The 20,623-nt window shown below is 24.6% G+C and overlaps 3 protein-coding genes across 3 annotated transcripts in view; 2 read left to right on the top strand and 1 right to left on the bottom strand.

The window, feature by feature from the left end:
• The window catches only part of LOC127282067 (caldesmon-like), a 329,462-nt gene that overhangs the window by 195,895 nt on the left and 112,944 nt on the right, over nucleotides 1–20,623 (top strand). Inside the window, exons 6-7 of the transcript XR_007843138.1 lie at nucleotides 1,533–1,721; nucleotides 7,552–7,682. The gene's annotated coding sequence lies outside the window, so the exon portion shown is untranslated. The remainder of the gene's footprint in view (nucleotides 1–1,532; nucleotides 1,722–7,551; nucleotides 7,683–20,623) is intronic.
• On the top strand, nucleotides 3,914–5,747 carry LOC127282077 (probable 39S ribosomal protein L24, mitochondrial). Its single transcript, XM_051306163.1, has 5 exons — nucleotides 3,914–4,133; nucleotides 4,735–4,920; nucleotides 5,000–5,202; nucleotides 5,286–5,472; nucleotides 5,583–5,747. Exons 1-5 carry the CDS (start codon nucleotides 4,038–4,040, stop codon nucleotides 5,667–5,669), a joined length of 759 nt encoding a protein of 252 aa, XP_051162120.1. The 5' UTR covers nucleotides 3,914–4,037; the 3' UTR covers nucleotides 5,670–5,747.
• Nucleotides 5,808–20,623, bottom strand: part of LOC127282064 (probable serine/threonine-protein kinase DDB_G0282963) — a 94,661-nt gene continuing 79,845 nt past the window's right edge. Inside the window, exons 7-12 of the mRNA XM_051306136.1 lie at nucleotides 10,486–11,819; nucleotides 9,632–10,411; nucleotides 8,919–9,517; nucleotides 7,934–8,850; nucleotides 7,525–7,680; nucleotides 5,808–7,367 (exon numbers count right to left, since the gene is read on the bottom strand). Coding sequence (XP_051162093.1) covers nucleotides 7,198–7,367; nucleotides 7,525–7,680; nucleotides 7,934–8,850; nucleotides 8,919–9,517; nucleotides 9,632–10,411; nucleotides 10,486–11,819 — 3,956 coding nt within the window. The 3' untranslated portion in view covers nucleotides 5,808–7,197. The remainder of the gene's footprint in view (nucleotides 7,368–7,524; nucleotides 7,681–7,933; nucleotides 8,851–8,918; nucleotides 9,518–9,631; nucleotides 10,412–10,485; nucleotides 11,820–20,623) is intronic.

Raw genomic sequence — 20,623 nt, 5'->3', positions numbered from 1 at the left:
ATTAAATATATGAAAAAATTTCTATATTATTTTATAGTCTAATTAGAGTTAAAAAACTAATTTGCTTTTCTCAAAAGGATCGTATTTTTGAGACAAAAATGAAAGGAAAATGTTTTTGAAAAAAAATCTATTAAATAAATTTAATGGATTATTTATTATTTAATTAATTTAATTAATAATAATATTAATTAATTAATTAATTAATTAATAATAATGGGAAAAATTAATAATAAATAATAATAATAAATAATAATAAATAATAATAATAATAAATAGATAATTAATAATAATTTTTTTTTATTAATTTATTATTATTTATTAATTTAATTAATTTTTTTTAATTTTATTTATTTTTTATTTATTATTTATTATTTATTTATTATCTCGTAGATTTTTACTCTGTATACTGAAACAAAAGAATCAACTTAACACAAATAAAATATGATTGTTATATATTTATAATAAAAATTATTTTTCAAAAAAAATTAACGTTATTATTTTAAAAAAATAAACATAATTTTTGTTACGAAAATAAAAAAAATACTTTCAATAATTTACAAACAAATTCTGTAACAGTTAAAAATATACACTTTCCATACAAAAAAACAACTTACCTCAAATATTTCCCAAAAAAAAGAAGGTTTATGTCGAATTCTCGATGTGAAGAAATAAAATGTGTAAAACTCTTTTGCAACTCCGCATATTTCAAGCATAATTCCTGCAATAATTACGGAATTAATGCTAAAATATGGGTTTTGCTAGGAGCAAATTAAATTTGATGAGAAAAAAAATGTTGTTTTGATGAAAATATAATATATCGTCCATAAGAAGTGAAGAGAAAAAATGTTGATTTTCATACATCGCATTATTGGTTAAACGGAGCATAATTCTTTCTTAATACCAAGAGTTTATACTCCGCTTACCGATAATGCAATTGTACTTTTTTTTTTTGATTTAAAAACTGAAAATCAAAATACTGAAAGGAGAAAAAATTAATTTGAATTAATTAAATAATTGATTTAAAAATTAATAAACTAAACTTAAATCACTTTTGTTCAAACATCCAATCTAAATGAAAAATTGAATTTCACATTTATCACTTTTCACAAATCACAAAAATTTTTAATTGTTTAATTTTTAAACAGTAAACAAACAAAAAAATTTTATTGTATATTAAAATAAAAACTAAAATTTAATTACAATTTCTGTAATTAAAAGCACAAAATTTCTATTAAATTACGATCAATTGTAATAGTATTTATTGAAATTTTATATCAATAAAAAAAAATACCAAAAAAAAAAAAATAAACGAAAAATTCAATAAAAAAAAAAATAATAATAAATACAGTATAAAAATAAATAAAATAAAAACAATAAAAAAATAAATAAAATAAAAACAATAAAAAAATAAATAGAATACAGTAAAAAATAAATAAAATAAATTTAAAAAATGTTAAATAAATAAATATTGAAATTTATTTTTTATGAAAAAAAATATATACTAAATTTGTTGATGTTGCTCTTGTTGACAGATCTGAACACGTAGAGAGAACAATTTGAACTGAAGGAACGACGATTTGCAGTCAACTGAAGAATGAGATGTGACGACTCAAACTTGAGGGCCTGAACTTGAAGACGAAGACGACGACCATTCATGATGACGACTGTACTGCATGTGAATTCTTGGTGTACAAGATACCCGGCTTTTATATATTTACATGGTGAGTGCCTACTCTAGACATAATATGGCCCGGAAGTGAGATAAAAAGTGTAGGTGACATAATATAATTTCGCAGTATAGTATATGAAAACATATACGCTTCAAAATTCAAACGGTTTTGTTTTTTTAATTATTCAATTTTTTTTTTTATTATTTAAAAAAAATTCCTATTTTATTTAAAAATATAATTCCTCCCCCCTGAAATTTTATACAAAGTTCCATTATTCAAATATTTCATTTAGAATATTTATTTTTTTATGAATTTATTATTTATTAATTTATGTAATTTATTTTTTATTAATTTATTTAATTTATGTAATTTATTTTTTATTTAAAATTTATTTTTGTTTAATTATTTTTTAATTTTATTGTTTATTAATTTTTTTATAATTAAATCATTCCTATATTAATTTTTCTCCATTGTGTACTTTTACAAAAATTTTATAATTTATTATTTAATTTAATATTTTTTTGGAGGTTTTAAATGAAATTATTTTATAAATTCAATTATTTTCTAAATTAAATTATTTTTTTTTACTCGAATTTTGAATAAAAAAAAAGTTCTCTATCATGATTCAGATCGCAAAAGATTAAAAAATTTTTTTTTAATAATTTTTATAAATAAATAATTTTTATTTATTATAATAATGTAACATAGATATAAGTATATTATCTTTAAATAAATAAATAATTATATGTTATAAAAAATTAATTTTTTAAAATAATGTTAATAAAATTAAAATCAATAAATAAATCAATTGGAAATTTATAGTAAAAAAAATTAATTTTTTTTTAAATTTCTTCAAAAAATTACGTTCAAATTTAAAATAAAGAAAAAGAAAATGCTTTCAATGTCTGAAATACATTTGTCAACATCTCAAATCACAAGCCTATTTCTCTTGAAATAAATGTATAGAAAAATTTTTTTGGAGATATTAAAAATCTTTCCTCTTGAAAGTTGAAAATTTCTGAGAAAAGAAATAAAAACTGTCACGTTTGATTGGTGTTAGACTAAATTATGACTAAAGAATTTCATTCACAGCAATAATTAGCTTAATTTCCTTTTTTTTCAATAAAAGAATAATTTTATTGTTCTTAAGTTAAATTATATACAAATGAGAAAAAATATATTTCTATTTAATTTAAATAAATTATATTTAGTTCAAATACAAAATTTATTTAGTAACTAATATATTAGTAATTTAGTAATCTATTTAGTAATCTTTGATATAAAAATTATGTAAACTTAAAATTAATTAATTAAATTATTAATAAATTAATTAATTTCGAAGTAAATTGAAAATTACATTTAGATTAATTTTTTTTTTATTAGTTATTTTTTTAGATCAATTTTTTTTTTTGGAAATATATTTTTTCTCAATATTAAAATTTTTTTCCTGTCTTTATTGAGTGTATATAGAGATTATTATCAATTAAGAATTATGGGTATTACGAATATAGAAATGATGACAGGGTGGTCGGTAATGATTGTTGAAATAAATGACGACGTCGCATCGTGAGCGAACCCGCGATAGTATTAAATAACAGACACCGGTTAACAGGTCGAAGTACGGACATTTGAAACGCAATGCAATGCCAAGAGAAAAAAAATATATTTTAATTATTTATTGCTTAAAGAACAAAAATAATTTTTTCATTTATTAATTAATTTATTTTTATTTTAATCAAAAATTAATATAAAAAACCATTTTTTTTCTTCGTTTTATAAACAGTTCTTATTAAAGTTTATTTTTTTTACCCAGAGAATAGTTTCTTCGAATAAAAAGTAAAAATAATTCGAAAAAATAATAAAACGCAAATTTAAATAATATTTATTTGCATTGTACGTAAAGTTAATAATTAAATTTAAATAATTCTAATTTCCCTGAGTAATTAAATTTGTCATTCTTTAATTTTACATTTTTTATTATTGTTCATTGTTAAATAAATTAAAATAATTTAATACATATATAAAATTAGAGTTAATTGATTGAGAAAACGTTTTAATAATTTTAAATTTTAATATATATTTTACTTATTGGAAATTTACGTAAAGATTAATTTACAAAAAGTTTTATTTTTCTTTCTGTGTAAAACTTTTTTCAAATTCAAATTTTCAAATATAGAAAGCCCGCGGAAGAACCGACCAATGAGCATTTGTGTTTTTCGGCACATGTGTTTCCCAGGTTAGGTTAGATATTCACGAGCTCAGAGCCAGAGAGCACATCCAGTTTTGCAGTAATTATAGTATTTTTTTCATTGTTTATTCCCATTTTAATTGTGATAAGTGATTAATTAAAATTGAAAACACAAGAATATGCCTCGAGGATTCAATTTTTTAGATCTCGTTGGCAAAGAATCGATCAAATATGCCAATTTGCCTGAAAGATATGTCAAACGTACTGGAGAGCAAGTGAGTAATTTATTTTTACTTTTCTCGTTTAATTATAACAAAAATACTAAACTAATTTACATAAATGTATTCCTTTTGTGAAATTAATTAACTTAATTTCATGTATTCGTTGTTTTTCCAAACATTTAATTTAACATTTCTTTTTCTTTAATTTTGAGGTTAGAAAATTTACTTAGCGATCTTAAATTTGTGTTTTTTTTACGCTTGCGTTTTTTTTATGAAAAACATACAATTAATTGTTTTAACTATATTAATTTAAGTTTAATTGTTAATTAAAACGATTAAAACATTGTTAAGTAAAAGGCAAATTACTGCATGATCAAAAACATTTTATTTTGATTATAAATTAATTCGCCCTTTTTAATTATGATTTAAATTACAAAATTTTAATCATAACATTGTTTAATAAAAATAACTGAAGATCGTGTTAATTTATTCAATAAAAGTGTTTTAATTTTTTTTTAAATAAAATATCAAATAATATGTAAGTATTATTATTAATTTTTTTTTATTCTCTTTATTTTTAACAATTATTTAATTTGAATTGTATTGAATACAAATTATAATAATTATGATTAATTAATATTTAAAAATTTAATAGATAGCATGGAAAACACCTCGTGGTTTACCAAATTATCTACCTCGTACTGTGCAACGTAAAAAATTTAATTTTTCAATTCATCGTCCATGGACATCAGAATTTTCTTTTGACAATAGTAGAAATAAAAGTTATCAAAAAGTTCCCATTGAACCAATTAAAAAATGGTCATTTTTTCGTGGTGACAAGGTATGTGTAATTTTTTTTAGTAAACTTATATTTACCAAAAAAAAAAAAAATTTTTATTGAAAATATATTTTTTTTTAAGGTTGAGGTTTTAACTGGAAGGGACAAAGGAAAGCAAGGAGTTGTATCTTTAATTTTCCAAGAAAGAAATTGGGTAAATGTTCAAGGACTTAATACGAAAATGATTAAAATAATGAAAAATAAAGAATTTCCAGGAGTAAATATATTGAGAGAATTACCACTACTTGTAAATGAAGAAGTTTCTCTCATCGATCCAAGTGATATGTATGTTTTTAATTGAAAACAAAATTTTTTATTTTCTAATTAAAAAACAAAATTACATAATTTTTTGTTTTTGAAACACACAGGAAACCAACTGAAATTGAATGGAGATTCACAGAAGAAGGAGAAGAAGTTCGTGTTTCAAAACGAACAGGAAGAGTAATTCCTATTCCCAATTCGGATAAAGAAACGATCGATTATAAATTACCAAGTTTATACAAACCTGGCGATAAAGATACTAAAAAAGAGGAAGTTGAAAAAATTACATTCAAGGTACAGTATTAATAAATAAATTTTTTAAATTAAAATTTATTTAAAATTAATATTGTAGAAATTATATAATATATTATATTTATAATAGTAAATTTATTGTTAAATTTTAGCCCGAACTAAAAACTTTTGAAATGGATATTATGGACAAAATGGGAATAAAGGAAGATCGAATTCCTCAAAAAACATATTGGTATTAAATATACTGTTAGTGTTTGTATATATATATATTATAATTAAATTACACTTTATTGCAATAAATCCTTTATTACATGTAAGTTTTAATTTTTCTTTACCAATGTAAAAAATTTTTAAATTAAAAAAAAAACTAAATTACGTATTTTTAAAAGATTTATTATATTATCAGAAGCTACACTCGAGAGTAATTCGCTTTACAAATCAACAATAATTGTAGAAAAAACATTTATAGTTTTAGAGATGCATACATAACAGCAGACACCAAACACAAAAAAAGTAAATTAAAAAAAAAAACTGCAACTTATTTATTTTGTTAGATTGTATATTAATCAACTACACGAGTTAATTTGAAAAAATTAATAATATGGTAATTAAGCCCTATGCCGAATGTTTGCCACACACATTTATCACAGCACGATTTACAACAAAGGCGAATCCAAATATATATATATATAATATTTACTTTTACATTTTTTTTTACCTCATTTAAATACTCCAATAATAATATATAGTTTTCTTATATTAATAACAATTTTTATATTATCTATGTCACTGTTTTTTCATTTCGCACTTAAAATTTTTTCTTCATTCATACATTATAATTTTTTTTATACATCCCTTTTTTCTCTTTTTTAAAAACTATTTACATAGAAAAAAAAACTGGGAATTAATAATGTATCTAAAAAGAATGGAGATATTTTTTTTTTAGAATTGTTTCAAAAAAAAGAATCTTCCTACTATAATACATAAACTTTTATATCCAGTGGATATTTACAAAAAATATATTTAATCTAGATTAATAAAATTCATGGTGTAAAAAATGTGTCAATTTTTTTCAAACTGTCGTCAGTTTATTTCTTATATAAAGAATATATACTTTTAAATATGCTTTGTTAATGTATTGCACTGTCATTAATTTTTTTTTATTATTATTTACTAGATGTATTGTAATAATAGAAAAATAGGGGTCTATAATAGGCATTTACAGTCAATTTGTTTACAAAAAAAAAAATCGGAAATGTGGAAAATGAATTCTTATTTTTCCCATAAATTATTTTTTAATAATTTTTTACCCTGATATTTTCAAGAAATGAAAATGATATAAAGAATATTTTATATTTCACTATAAAATAATGAAATTTTTAATCTTTTAAGGCATTTTCATTTTGGTGTTCAAGCAGTTCAAGACTTATAACAAGAATTGCGTATACATTTGTATCATTAAAAAATAATAGCACACACAAATAATAAAATCAAATATATGTATAATATTTCTATTCTAAAATTGACAATATTAACTTATATATAGAACAGTAAAAGAAAAAAAACTGTGTCAGAATCTACGGATAAATAACAAAAAAAAAAAAATAATTAGTGTTTTTTCGGTATTGAAAAAGAAATTAAATATTTTTCAAAATTGAAAGCTTTTTTTTAGAGTATAGAAATAAAGCTATGCAGTCGTTTTTTATTTTTTTTCTACCATATTTTATGCTTATTTTTATATAATAGAAAAAAAGGATTGACTACCATTCACGATGACTTTGTGGCAGGGTGCCTGACTAGGAGATTTACTTCTCCATCATGCAATTTTTTCATTAAGGACCACGCTTCTATCCTTGACATTTTTGTAACGTCATTTCCATTTACTTCGAGTAATTGATCACCTGCTTTTAAAGCACCTGTTTTTTCTGCAGCACCTCCTGCAAAAATTTAATTTCCATCAAATTTACCACTAAATTAAAAAATTAATTAAAAAAAATGAAATTAATAAATTAAATAAGTTATAAAAAATAAATAAAATTTTTTATTTAAAGCCTTTTTGTTCTTAATAGTTAAAAATTTAATTTTATTAATCACCTGTGAATATTTTTTTAATTATTAAAGGTCTATCACCAAGAGGACTGTCCCTTCCACCCTCCAGACTAAATCCGAGACCAGCTCCATCTTTATAAATTGCTACAGTCGAAGGTGGTCCCCATGCTGTGTTTTCAACCCCACCATTCATCTCATATCCTGTAAGTAATAATTATTTATTTATTTCTTACGATTTATTATAATTTGTCTCGTTTGAATTTCAAATTTCGCGCCAAAATTTGTTTCTGTTTTACCGATAGTAAAATATCATTAAATTCTCTTTATTATCATCAATCGGTAAAACAGAATATGTCGATAAATACAAACTTTGCGATAACATTGTCAGATGTCGGTTACTTTTTAATCGGGAAATTTGAAAAACTCTTTTTAACATTTAAAAAAAATTAAATACCTTCCACAATAGTCTCGACACTTTCGGTACGTGCTCTTAATTTACATCCATCTTCTAATCTTGCTCTTGATACGACTAGCACCACCTCGGACCTAGGTTGTTTTAGAACAGCAAGACTTTCACGATGTGAAAGACCCCGTGTACTTCTGCCATTAATGCTTAAAATTCGATCACCTCTTTGTACCCTACCGTCTTTATCGGCAATTGAATGTGACAATACACGATGTACTGTAATTTCTTTAGCTTCACAATCAACACCTCCGGCCAATGTTATACCAACGCTACCCGATGGATTCTCCTTATGAAGTAGAACAACAATAATATCATGTGAACCACGTGTCTCTTCTAATGTTGCCTCCTCAACCAATTGTGCTAATTCCTGTTGTGAAATTAAACTCGTACTACTTGCCAATGAACTAATACTACCAAATTGTTCATTGGAAAATCTTTCATTAACACCTTCAATATTCTCCTCAGTTACACTGCTATCTAAACTTGGAAAACGATTATGATTTTGCTGAGAAATTATTCCACTTGAATCTGTTTTTTCAAATGCCTTTTTCATATCGGTGACACTAGCAGAACGTCGACCTAAACTTTTTGATGTTGGTATTTTTGATACTAAATTTCTCGATTTTTCCCCAATTTCCGTTGATGAATCCTCGGAATTTACTTTTGGTCTATTTAAAGCGGGAATTTTTGACGCAAATATTCTTTCATCACTCCACGTGTCAGTTGTATTTGATTTTCGTGATTTTGTATCTTTATTTGTTTTTTCAAAATTTGATCCATTTGTCTCCATAGTGACACTTTGTGTTCGCGTTAATTTTGGCTCATTTTTTATTGTCAAAATATCCTCGAGACTCATTTGGCTTTTTGATTTTCCATAACAGCTCTCTTCAACGTGAATCGCTGATCTGAAACAAATTAATTTTGTAACCATTTTGTTAAAAACTGTTAATACTTTTTTTTGCATTTTAATTACCTGGATCTGCTTTTTGTTGTCAAAATAGTTAATAAATCATTGTCATTGGGATTTTTATTTTTCTCCATCTCATTTAATTCATTGCCTATTCGATTTCTCGTTCCAAGAAGATCAGTAGCTGTTGGCTCATCCAATGTCAATGATGATCGACTTCTTGATTTCAATTGAATTGTCTTTTCATTTGAAGTCTTTTCAGCGAGATTTTTCACTTCAGTGCGAACCCACATTTTTAGATCGTTGGATGGTTCTAAATTTTCGGGTTTCGGTGGCCTGCCAACTGGTTGTGGTATACTTCTCTTTGGTGGTAATTTCGGTTCATCTTGCTTTTCTATTGGTTTCTCATTGAAATCCTCTGTTATTTCAATGTAGGCAATTTTTACCTCCTCGTGTTGTTCACCATTTCCATTGATGGCTTGATTATGGTAACTGTTATTTTGCTCTGGTACTTCTTCGTCATCGGAAAATTTCCTTTGAATTAGAGGCGATCCATTCAAATCTCTTCCACTTCGACATTTGGCACTTGCAAGAATGTTCTTTCTGTTAATGGCTTCCACGCTCTGGGGTTTTAGAACTCTTCGCGATAAAGATTCTGCATTTGCCTGAAAAATCAAAATTTTATTAACAATGTTTAGGTTTAACAGATGGCGTTTAGCAAAAGCCGAAATTTAGGCTTCACGGTAATTTACAGGTTAATAAATTTATTGGTATTTTACCTGGGATCCAGAAGTTAGAGTCGAGGAACTGCTACAATTGGTATCGTTGCTACAAGTTCGTTTCAAAATTTGTCGTTGGGGTATTAGAGAATTTTTACTAGTTTCGATTGGTGATCTTGGATTTGAACTACCACTGGAAGATGATCTTTCCGAAGATGTTGGATAGCTAATAATACTTTGTCTGGAAAAAGTATTCCCTTCAGAAATAATTGATTCGTTATTTTTCAGAGGGCCATCGAGAATTAGTGTTCGACGTTGATAATTCATTTCTGATGAAATATATGATCTGTCTGATGATATTGTGGATCTATCGGATGGTACTGGTGACATTGGTGGGCTAAAACCACGGGAAATACTGCTTTGTGAACTACTGACAGCTGAATCATTATCGGAATCATCGTAATCTCTGATTTTCTTTTGTCCTAATTTTGGTCTTGTGCAACGTACATTTTCCGGTGAACCTGTTGATGATAGATACTCAAAACTGTAGTCACTTCTTGTGGGACTGCATATACTTTCTAAACTTTTGGGTGCATCGGTAGTTAATGCTGAATTATTTATTACTTTTGTATTGGTATTGTAATTGGAAGGTGAAATAGTATTTGATGTATTGTAGACTGATAGGCTTTTTCTTTTAAAGGCCGGTGAATATTTTGAAAGAATTTGAGGTGCTGGCATTTTGAACGAGGTGGTTGCTTTTACGGGAAGATTTACTGTACTCGCGTTACTGGCTAGAGAACTCTGGGATCCCCATTTGTCTTGGATACTTGACTTTGGTACCTAAAACATCAATAATTAAGCAATGCATGTAATTATAAAAAAGAATTTTACAAATTGGATAAGTATAGACAAACCTGATTTATTAAAATAGAATCCCTGGATTTGATTTCCGGAAGGTCGGTGATGGCTTGATCGACCGGAACAGCGTCTTTTTCGGGTATAACGAGACCGCGTAATTTTGATATTCCCTTTCGCCTCTGTTCGATGAGTTGGTTTAAACTACTTCGTCGTAATTCCTCGTTTGGTTTTCTAAATGTAGAAACCAAGGAGTTTGTTCTGGAAATTTGTGGTGTCGAAAGTACTTCATTCGAGGTCTGCGGACGTTCGTGATTGAAACTACTGCCACCTGAGAAACTCGTCGCTCTAACCAAAGTTGGTGTTGAACTCTTCGTATTGAATGTTTCAAAAGATTTATTAAATCCAGATTCCATGGATGAATCCAAATTATTTTTCATATAGGGTTTAATTCCATAGGCACTAATCGATGATGAATACTGTTTTGCATCTGGAGATTTTGTTATTGATTTTGAAAAATTAAAACCAGATTCTGTTGGTGGAGAACTTTTTGGAAGACTAGGTGGTCGTTGGGGGAATTTTATTGGACTTGTCACTTGATTAGTTGAGGAAATATCAAAAGAGCTTTGAGTTCTCTCAACAGATTTAGGGAATTCTTTCTGTTGTACTTTCTCATCAATGAAAACATCATCTGATGATTTGTGCTTAGATAATCTTCTATTATTACTATTATTACTACAACTACTATTACTATTATTATTTCCCGTAGAATTTGTCGATTGATTAGGAAATAAAGGAACCTCAATGCTACTTTGCGATGAGAACATTGCAATTTTATCCCTCACTGATCGTTCTGATTTGTCATCTTGTCGCCAAAGTTCACCATTTGAGGAGAATTTTCTTGTCGATTGATCGGAATTATTGCGAATTAATGAATTATCAACTTTTGGTGGTTCAGTGAGTGGTAATGGTGGTGGATTATCATCTGTTTTAAATTCAGAATCAATTGATGGCACTTCTTTTGGATAATAACCAGCAATTTCAATTTTTCTCTCTGAAATGACAATGGGTTTTGGTTTATATTTGGGATCATTGACATTAATATGATCGACAACACATTGTGAGACAATGTGAATTTTTTCAATTGATGATTGATTATTATTATTATTATGATTATTATTATTGGTCTTTGGATGAAAACTTTCGCTTGTGACGTATGTCTGATTTTGACATAATAAATTTCCATTTGTTGCCATTGTCGTTATATTTGTACTGGCTACAAATTGATACTGGCCAGGATTTGTGTATTCCTGATAAGCTGCTGGAAATTCATCCCCATCGGGGGGTAGGCGTTGACCGCCTTCACAATTGTCCATTCTACCATTTACTGGGCCTGAAACAAAAAAAAAATATTTCTTTTTTAATAAAGAAAAATAAATGTGTAAAATTTTTTATTTTTGTCGCGTTTAAAAAAAAAATAGAGGAAACTAAAATTGTGAATATAACCCTCTTCATCAGTCCTAATGGAGACACATTTCGTCCCTGGAGTTATATATTTCATTCTTAAAATAAGATCTTCCCTTTTATTGTCCCTTTCGTTGGTGTTAATCTTGTCGTTTATTCCAAGTATAACAACTTTATTTACGCATCATTGCCAACCGCGAGCAAGATTTTTTTTTAAAAAAAAAAACAAAAAAAAGACAATCTGAAATCCAACCGCAGTTCACATAAATCCCTTTAAGCCTACGATTATCAACGGTTTTCGCGATGAATAAGTAGTCATTTAGTTTTGATTTAATGAAAGAAGTAGGTATACAAGAGAATACAGAGAAAGAAAGAGAGAGAGAGAGAGAGAACACTCAGAAATTATTACGTTATTCAAGGCACATTGCTTGGGTGCGGCTTCACATATAAATAAAAATTTTTTTTTTTTAACTCAAAGTTGCTTCTTCAACGAACTCGTATCTTTCGCAAGGATGAATATAAAAGGATGTTACACTTTTTATTCTTTCATCCAAACGTCAACTGCTTTTCATGACACTTGTATATTTCATTGGGCGCAAAGTCTACTTCATGTCATATTTTTTTTTTTTTTTTTTTTATAATGGATCACCACCTTTGTCACATTTTTTTTTCTTTTATTATTTTTTGTTTTAGAAAATATCATTTTCTGATTAGTTGATATTTCATTGACTTGCATTTAATTAAACTAAATTTTAAAAACATTTCTAAAATTTGAAAAAAATATTCGATATAAAATAGTGAATCAATTATTTATTATTATTATTATTATTATTATTATTATTATTATTATAGGAAATACGGTTTAAAAAAAGTTTCTTGTAAAATTTTATTGTTTATGACATGAAACAAGTAACGCTGATCATTATATGTTTAATAAACGCCTACGATTAACGGCGTTTATTGAGTGTGAAATAAAATAAAATTTTTCTGAATTAATCATCATTAATAATCTTACTTGTCATTTTAAACGTCAAGTTTGATATAATATCAAAATTTCTCTACAAAATCAAAATTTCACAATAAAATTTTTAATTTTAAATTAAATAATTATTTTTTGGTATTTGGTTTTTTTAGTATTTGGTACTATTTTTTAATATTTGGCACAATTCTTTTATTTGGCAATATTTTTCTTTTTTATTTGGCAATAATAAATTCAAAAAAAAAAAAATTTTAATAACTTTTCGTCTGTGTAAGATATGATATATATATAGGAACATAAATATTTAAAAATAAAAGCTTTTATCTCAAGACGCCTAGATCATAAATAACAAAACCATTTGCGGTTTCTATTTAATCCGCTTTTTTTTAAAGATATCAATTATCTAAATGAATAATAATAGATTAAAGTATAAGTGTATTAAATACCAGTTATCTTAAATGTTTAAAATGTATAATTTTATCGGTAGGGGTTTTAAAAACAGCACTTATGAATTTTTTACAGATAGTTACAATTGTTTAATTTGTAATATATGAAGAGAAATTTAATTTTTTTTTTTAAAAACTAATTGTCATATCAATAATGATTAAAATTAAACTGAGAGTAAAATTCTAAATATATAAAATCTATATTTTCTATTTTCTCTTCTATAATTATTTTGTTTTAGGATTTTTCTCTTCTTTTTTTTCTGCAATAAGTGTAATAATGGTTTTTAAAAGACTTGACACATTTTTGTAGGGTGGGAAACAATTTGAGTGGTAACACCATTGTCTTTGGAATGCGGTATAATAATAAAGTATCAATCTGATCGAGCGCAAACAATCGTGAGACATGATTTTAAAGCATCTGACTTGCGGGAGTGGTTATAAGAGCAGTCACGATTCTTACGAATCAAGACTCTTCACCTATTGCCTTGAAATCAGATATTTCCCGATTGCTCTGTCCATTATACAAGTGGGGACAGATCGATATTTACAAGAGCACAAAAAATTTTCTACACATATAGATAATTCTATTATTTTTTTATAATAATAATAATAATTATTATTAAATTTTAACAACTTTAATATACACTCACCAAGTGATAAATTTAATATTATTGAAATAATAATAATAATTTTTTTATAATAATAATAATAATAATAATATCATATTATTTTTTTTTGTACGAAAAAAATTTATTTCAAATAGGCGACTATTTTCAAATAATTATTTATTTGTATTAAATATAAAATATTATTTTGGCAAAATAATTTCATTTTAAAAAACAAATGATTTTGGTTATAAAATGTAATATATTTTTTTATTTTTTTTTAATCGAGGGAAGAATAATTTTTCTATATATATATACGAAGGCTATTGACAGCATTTCATAATATAATTACAATTGAGCGACAGGAAAGGAAAGTTTTCATTATGGGTTTCCATTGAGTGAGCAAAAAATGAATAGTAATCAACACATTCAAATGCACACTCTCTGTTCTTCAGCCACTGACCTCTTTTTTCCACTGTGTTTCATCTTAAGACACAATAATTCCTAACCACATATAAACTCTATATATGAAAAAGTTTATTATATATATTTTGAAATTTCTTCTATATATTTAGAAATATGCATTTTGTATATTATTTTAAAAAAAATTATTTTGTTTTTTATAAATGATTCAAAATATTCTTTTCGTTCCTTTTTGCAAAATTAGTTTTTTTCCTCTCGTTTTGCTCGAATTACAAAACGGATTTTTAAAATAAATAATTAATAAATAAGGTACACCTGAAAAAAAAATTTATTTGATTCAAATACTTCAAATTATTTGAAAAATATTTAATTGGTTCAAAATACTTTTTATTTGGATCAAAAAAAAATATGTATTTGATTCAAATAACTTGAATTTATTTGAATCGCATTTTATTTTGAACCAAATAAATCGTATTTGCGGTTCAATTAAATAATTAATTGAATTGAATAAATGGAATTTATTTAATACAAGTAATAAGTTACTTGAAACTATTCATTCATTTATTTCACTCAAATATTTCGTTTATTTGATACAAATAAAAAGTTTTTGACATAATAAATTTAATGTAATTGATTCAAATAAACTGAATTATTTTATACAAATAATTCATTATTTAATCCTAATACATTTAGGTATTTGATTTGAATACTTTGTATTTCATTCAAATATAACTATTTATTTGATACGATAAAATAAAATATACTTAGGTTTAGTAAATGTGTATTTGGTTCAAATACATATTTATTGGATAAATAGACAAGTAAATGTTGTATTTGGATCAAATACTTTTTATTTGATCCAAATAAATTTTTTTTTCAGTGTAATAAATAATAAATTAATATAAATAATGAAATAAAATAGTAAAACAATAATAATAATAATAATAATAATAAATAAATAAATAAATAATAATATAATAATATAATAATATAATAATATAATAATATAATAATAATATAATAATAATAATAATAATAATAATAATAATAATAATAAAATAGTTTTCAAAATAAAAAAATTAGTACCAAAAAAATCAGAGTTTTGAAAGATAATTGCAGAACTTGTTTTCCTGTAATGTTAATAATTTTTTGAATTTTTTTTTTCCCATAAGGTATTATAATTTGAAAGCCAGATTAGACAAGAGAAAATTTTTTTTTTATCTTGTACATAGAAGTGGAAAAATTAAATTTTATGCATTTGTTTTAGTACTTGTTACAAAGTGTTTCGTGAGTCATAACGTGACATATCGTGATCTAACTATTAAATTCGTATTTTTTATTTCTAATTTACGATCAAATGTTGCAAGTTTGTCTATATATAAAGTAGAGGGAAAAAAAAATTTCAATTCTCTTTGGTAGTTAGAATTTTATATTTTCTATATTGATATATTATTCTTATCCATTGATGATACATGTATAATGATTCACTTACAAATTATCAAAACTATTATCAATCAATGATTCATTTCGAGTGATTACATTTTTGTCCAATTATCCAATCATAATATCATTTAATTATATTAACAATGATAAAATTGTTATAAATAGTCGAAAAAAAAATTTAATTCAAATAATCGACTATTTATCAAATAAATATTTTTTATTTAAATAATTATATTGAGTCAATTAAATCGTATTTGTTTTAAATACAGAAATTATTGCTTTAAATAAAGTTCAATTATTTGATTTCAAAAATTTTTATTTGACAATAAGTACTCTCTAAATCTGAATTAGTAAAAAAGTTTACTAATTTGAATTAGGGTCAGTCGGGGTAAATCCGAACGGGGGGTAAATCCGAACGCTAATTATTTCAGCTTAATTAAAATTTTTAAAAATAAGTTCGATATGAGAATTTTTAACTCAGATCCTCTTGAAGAGATTCTAAGTATTATCCCATTTTTTGTTTGTTAATTAGCAACAGCATAAACAAAGATAACAAGTATTGCAAAAAAGATTGAAAATCAAAGATGACACTCTTTCAGTATTTTGTCTCGTATTTGAAGAAAAAGAAGCTAAAAATTCATTTTATTATTTATAATTGTTTGTTATGAATACTAGAACAGAAACTATATTTGATTTTTGCCTTCTGTAAAATTTTATTAATAATATCAGACCGTTCGTATTTACCCAAGAAAATTGGAAAACTGGGGTAAATCCGAACGGTATTTTTAATAATTTTTTTTTACATCAAAGCCACACAAAATTGTTTTTATTTGATTACACTATTATTTTAACATTATAAAAGTACATAGAAAAAAGTTTTTCTTTCTATACGTATCCTCGTTAGTAATTAATAAGCAGAAACTTAATCTCTGTTCTCTCGAAGGAGTGTTTCAATTTTTTTGCCAAATGGTTTGTTGAAAAAAGTTTTTCAGGATCTTAATAAAATTTGGTATTCTACGGTTTTTGGGGTCGCTAATTACCAATTTAAAGTTAGTTTTTCAAAATTCAAAATGGCGGACGAGAATTACAAAATTCATTGGATTCGCTCGAAAATTGTTACTCGGGGGGTTTCAGGGTTAGCAAATTTGATCATTTTTAAAAATAAGTTTTAGGAAAGTACGCCATTTTGAATTTAAAAAATTTGACTTTTATTTTTGTATTTACATTCAATCACTCCAAAATACTTTCTGTACCAAGTTTTTCAAAAATCCGTTCTGATTTGATAAAGTTATTGAAGGTTTTAATTGTGTAATGCATTTTAATTTTTAACCTGTTTGATTTTTGTATTTATATATGATGCATTATTACATAATAGGTTTATTATCGTATTTTTTTTGAGTTTTTATATAAGTTTAACAATTGCAATACTTTAAATTTATTTTCCCTAAGATTTTTCTGAAATACAGTGGCGTTCGTATTTACCCCCATATTTTAGGAAAGTTGCAAAGTATCGAGGTAAATACGAACGCTAAGTTTCCTGCGATTGTAATTTATCAAAAATTTTTTCTACCCCATAAAATTGTTCTATGGAAGTAAAGTAACAACTTCATGCACCAGAATACCGGAAGTATTGTCTTTTAAAAGAAAAAACTTATGTTATTGTTGAAACTTACTAAAAGCGTTCGGATTTACCCCAGTTGACCCTAGTGACTCACTTTTTGCTTCTCAATTAGTAAAATTTTAGTAATTATAAGTAACTTTTACTAACAATTAGTAAAATTTAACTAATTCTAAGGAAAAAAGTGAGTCACTAATTTAAATTAGTAAACATTTTTACTAATTCAGATTTTGGAGAGTAACCGATTATATTCAAAATGAATTTTTTTTATCAGTGTAGAATTTTTATTTTTTGCGTTTCTTATTTTTTTTGTGTACCAAATAGAATGAAAGAAATAAATTACAAAAAAAAAACCAATTTCATTCATATTAAATTTATCGGCAGAGATTGAAATTGGAAATTCTTTGTCGCTAATTTAGAATTTGTGCAATGCAAAGAATTTAGAAGAAGAGGAGCATCTTTTCTGTAAGATTGAAGGAGACAGGAAAAATTATTTCTCAGCTTTAGTTTTATGAGGCAGCATTCTCTCTCGCATGCTTACCATCTGCAACTTTATTACAGTTTGCCCGTTTTTTTTTTTCTCTCTCTCTCTCTCTTCTCTCAAAAGAGTATGAGAAAGACAAAATGTGAAATCGAATTTCCTAGACAGGCAAAACTTTTGAGTTCCAAGGATTTCAACATTCTAGCTCAGTCAATAAACTGATAAGTTGTATTTGCATGCGGTCTTATCAGCTCTATGTCACATGAACAAAATAAGTGCTAACGTTCATGACGTAGAGTCTGTAATGTACATGTAATTACACTTATCTAAATCTGTTCAGAGTTAAACGTTAAAAGCATCACAAATTTTATACTCTCTCTCTCTCTCTCTCTTTCTCTCTTTCTTTAAAAATATTTCTTTCTTTTTTCCGCAAAAATATATATTTTTATTTTTCTTCCACTTCCTATATTTAATAAAGTGCAATTGAGAAAATTCTGATTAACATTCCAAGTTGAAAGCCAGCAATAACTGATATATATATATATACATAAACTCATCCCTGTCGTTTATATTTATGTTAATGTTGGTTAAGTGCAATACTGTCAGTGATATCAGAAACAATATTTGCTTATCGCATTTATTGTACAAACAAACATTTAGAGAAAAAAAAATAGTTTTTTTCTTATATTTTATTTTCCGTTTTGGTAAATATTTACTAATAGAAACTATTTTTTAGTACTTCAAATTTTTTTTACATTCGATTTCTATACAAGAAAAAAATATATTTCTATTTTGTTCAAATAAAAATTTATAATTTTTTATATAATTTTTTATTTATTTTATTTAAGCCAAATAAAATTTTATTTGCGCCAAACAAAAATTTTTATTAAATAGTTATTGAGACAAGGAAAATTTTATTTAATTTAAAATTACTTTGAAGTTACTTTAAAATAACTTTAAAATTATTTTAAAATTACTTTAAAATAACTTTAAAATTATTTTAAAATTACTGTAAAATTACTTTAAAATTAATTTAAAATAATTCAAATTAATTCGAATTAAAAAAAATTTCGTCTGTTTCCACTCGTCATGGAATTTATTTTCGTCACTTATTTTTCGTCTGACTAAAATATGTTTTTTCCACTGACTGCACTCATAAAATTTGTTTCCTTATTGTATATACAAATACATGTGATTTTCCCTTTCTGGAAATAAATTATAAAATTCGCCAATAATAGCAGCTAAAATAGCGTATTTTTTTCCCCCCCATGAATTTATTTATTCTATACGACAATATTTATAATTCACGCGCTCTATTCACCGTGACTATTTAAGGTCGAACGTTCAGGGCATTCAGGCTTCTGTACCACTTGACAAACGAACAGTAATAAATTTTCTCTATCTTTTTCTGTTTTTTTTTTTTTTTCTAAACTGGTAAAACTGATAATTTTTCACTATATAGAACTTGCCTTATTTAAAATTCAATATTAATAATAATAATAATTGTAATATTAACTCACTGCGCCCAAGTGAGATAAAAAGTAATACCAATATAATTTCAATATTTAAAACCATTCATAAATTTACATGTCGACTTATATACAATATATATATATAAATCTCTCGAAATTTGAATAGATGAATTTGCGCTAATTCAAATTAGTTTTCTATTGCGTTTTAAATTTTATTTATTTCATTTCACGTTTTGTGCGTATATTTTCTGTATTCTTATAAATTTAAAAAAATTATTTATAGTTTTTTATAAAAATTTTTATTTTATTACTCTCTAAATCTGAATTAGTAAAAATGTTTACTAATTTAAATTAGTGACTCACTTTTTGCTTTAGAATTAGTTAAATTTTACTAATTGTTAGTAAAAGTTACTAATAATTAGTAAAATTTTACTAATTTTTAGTAAAAGTTACTAATAATTAGTAAAATTTTACTAATTCAGATTTAGAGAGTAAAAAAATATTTATATTTTATAAATTTTTACATTAAAAAAAATTTATATTTTATGAATTATATTTTTTTTTTCAAAAAATATTTTTATTTTATATTGCAATAATTTTTGGCTAATTTTCTATGCAGTTAATCAAGGAAAATTTTAATCCCCTTTTGTTCTCTGAAAGTGGGACATAATTTAAAAATAACCCCCACATGTAGAAAAAAAAAAAATTTCAGTAATTTTTTTTTTTTACCTTAATTATCACTTTATTTGGAAAATCCAATTTAATACACATTAATTAACATTTGACACTTCACAAATCACTTTTTTTTAAATTTCAATCACACAAATTAATTTTTCTATTATTTGTCATTAATATTTATTTATTTACAAATAATTGATGAGGCAATATTAATTAGATATTAATTAATTTAATTTTAATAAACATTATTATACAATGCCCGTATAATATACATAAATAAATAATTATCTTTTTAAATTTTTCATTTTTTAATTAAATAATAATTATAACAACACTTTTGGTAGGGAGAAAAAAATTATTAATTCTCTTTTTTTCAAAAAAAAATAATTATTGCAAAAACAAATTTTTACGCTATAGAAATAAATAATTAAAAATAAATAAAAATAATAAAAATAAAAAATAAATAAAAAAAAAAAATTGGAAAAATAATATATTTTTGAAAAAAAAGTAACTGATGAAGGAAACTTGGAAGTTATCGGCAAGAAGGTTCAATTGAGACTGCGGACGACATTTGCCTTTCGAAGCCAG

The sequence above is a fragment of the Leptopilina boulardi genome, unplaced genomic scaffold (genome assembly GCF_019393585.1).
Source record: "Leptopilina boulardi isolate dan_hultmark-lab unplaced genomic scaffold, ZJU_Lbou_2.1 LbouV2_278, whole genome shotgun sequence".
Taxonomy (NCBI): Eukaryota; Metazoa; Arthropoda; class Insecta; order Hymenoptera; family Figitidae; genus Leptopilina; species Leptopilina boulardi.
This window is presented reverse-complemented; position numbering and strand designations above follow the sequence as displayed.

Bases quoted from the DNA above. Each gene is read 5' to 3' on its own strand.
- LOC127282077 (XM_051306163.1), top strand. From the start codon at position 4,038: ATGCCTCGAGGATTCAATTTTTTAGATCTCGTTGGCAAAGAATCGATC. The intron at 4,921-4,999 runs GTATGTGTAATT...TTTTTTTTTAAG, and splicing joins CATTTTTTCGTGGTGACAAG to GTTGAGGTTTTAACTGGAAG. The intron at 5,473-5,582 runs GTACAGTATTAA...GTTAAATTTTAG, and splicing joins TTGAAAAAATTACATTCAAG to CCCGAACTAAAAACTTTTGA.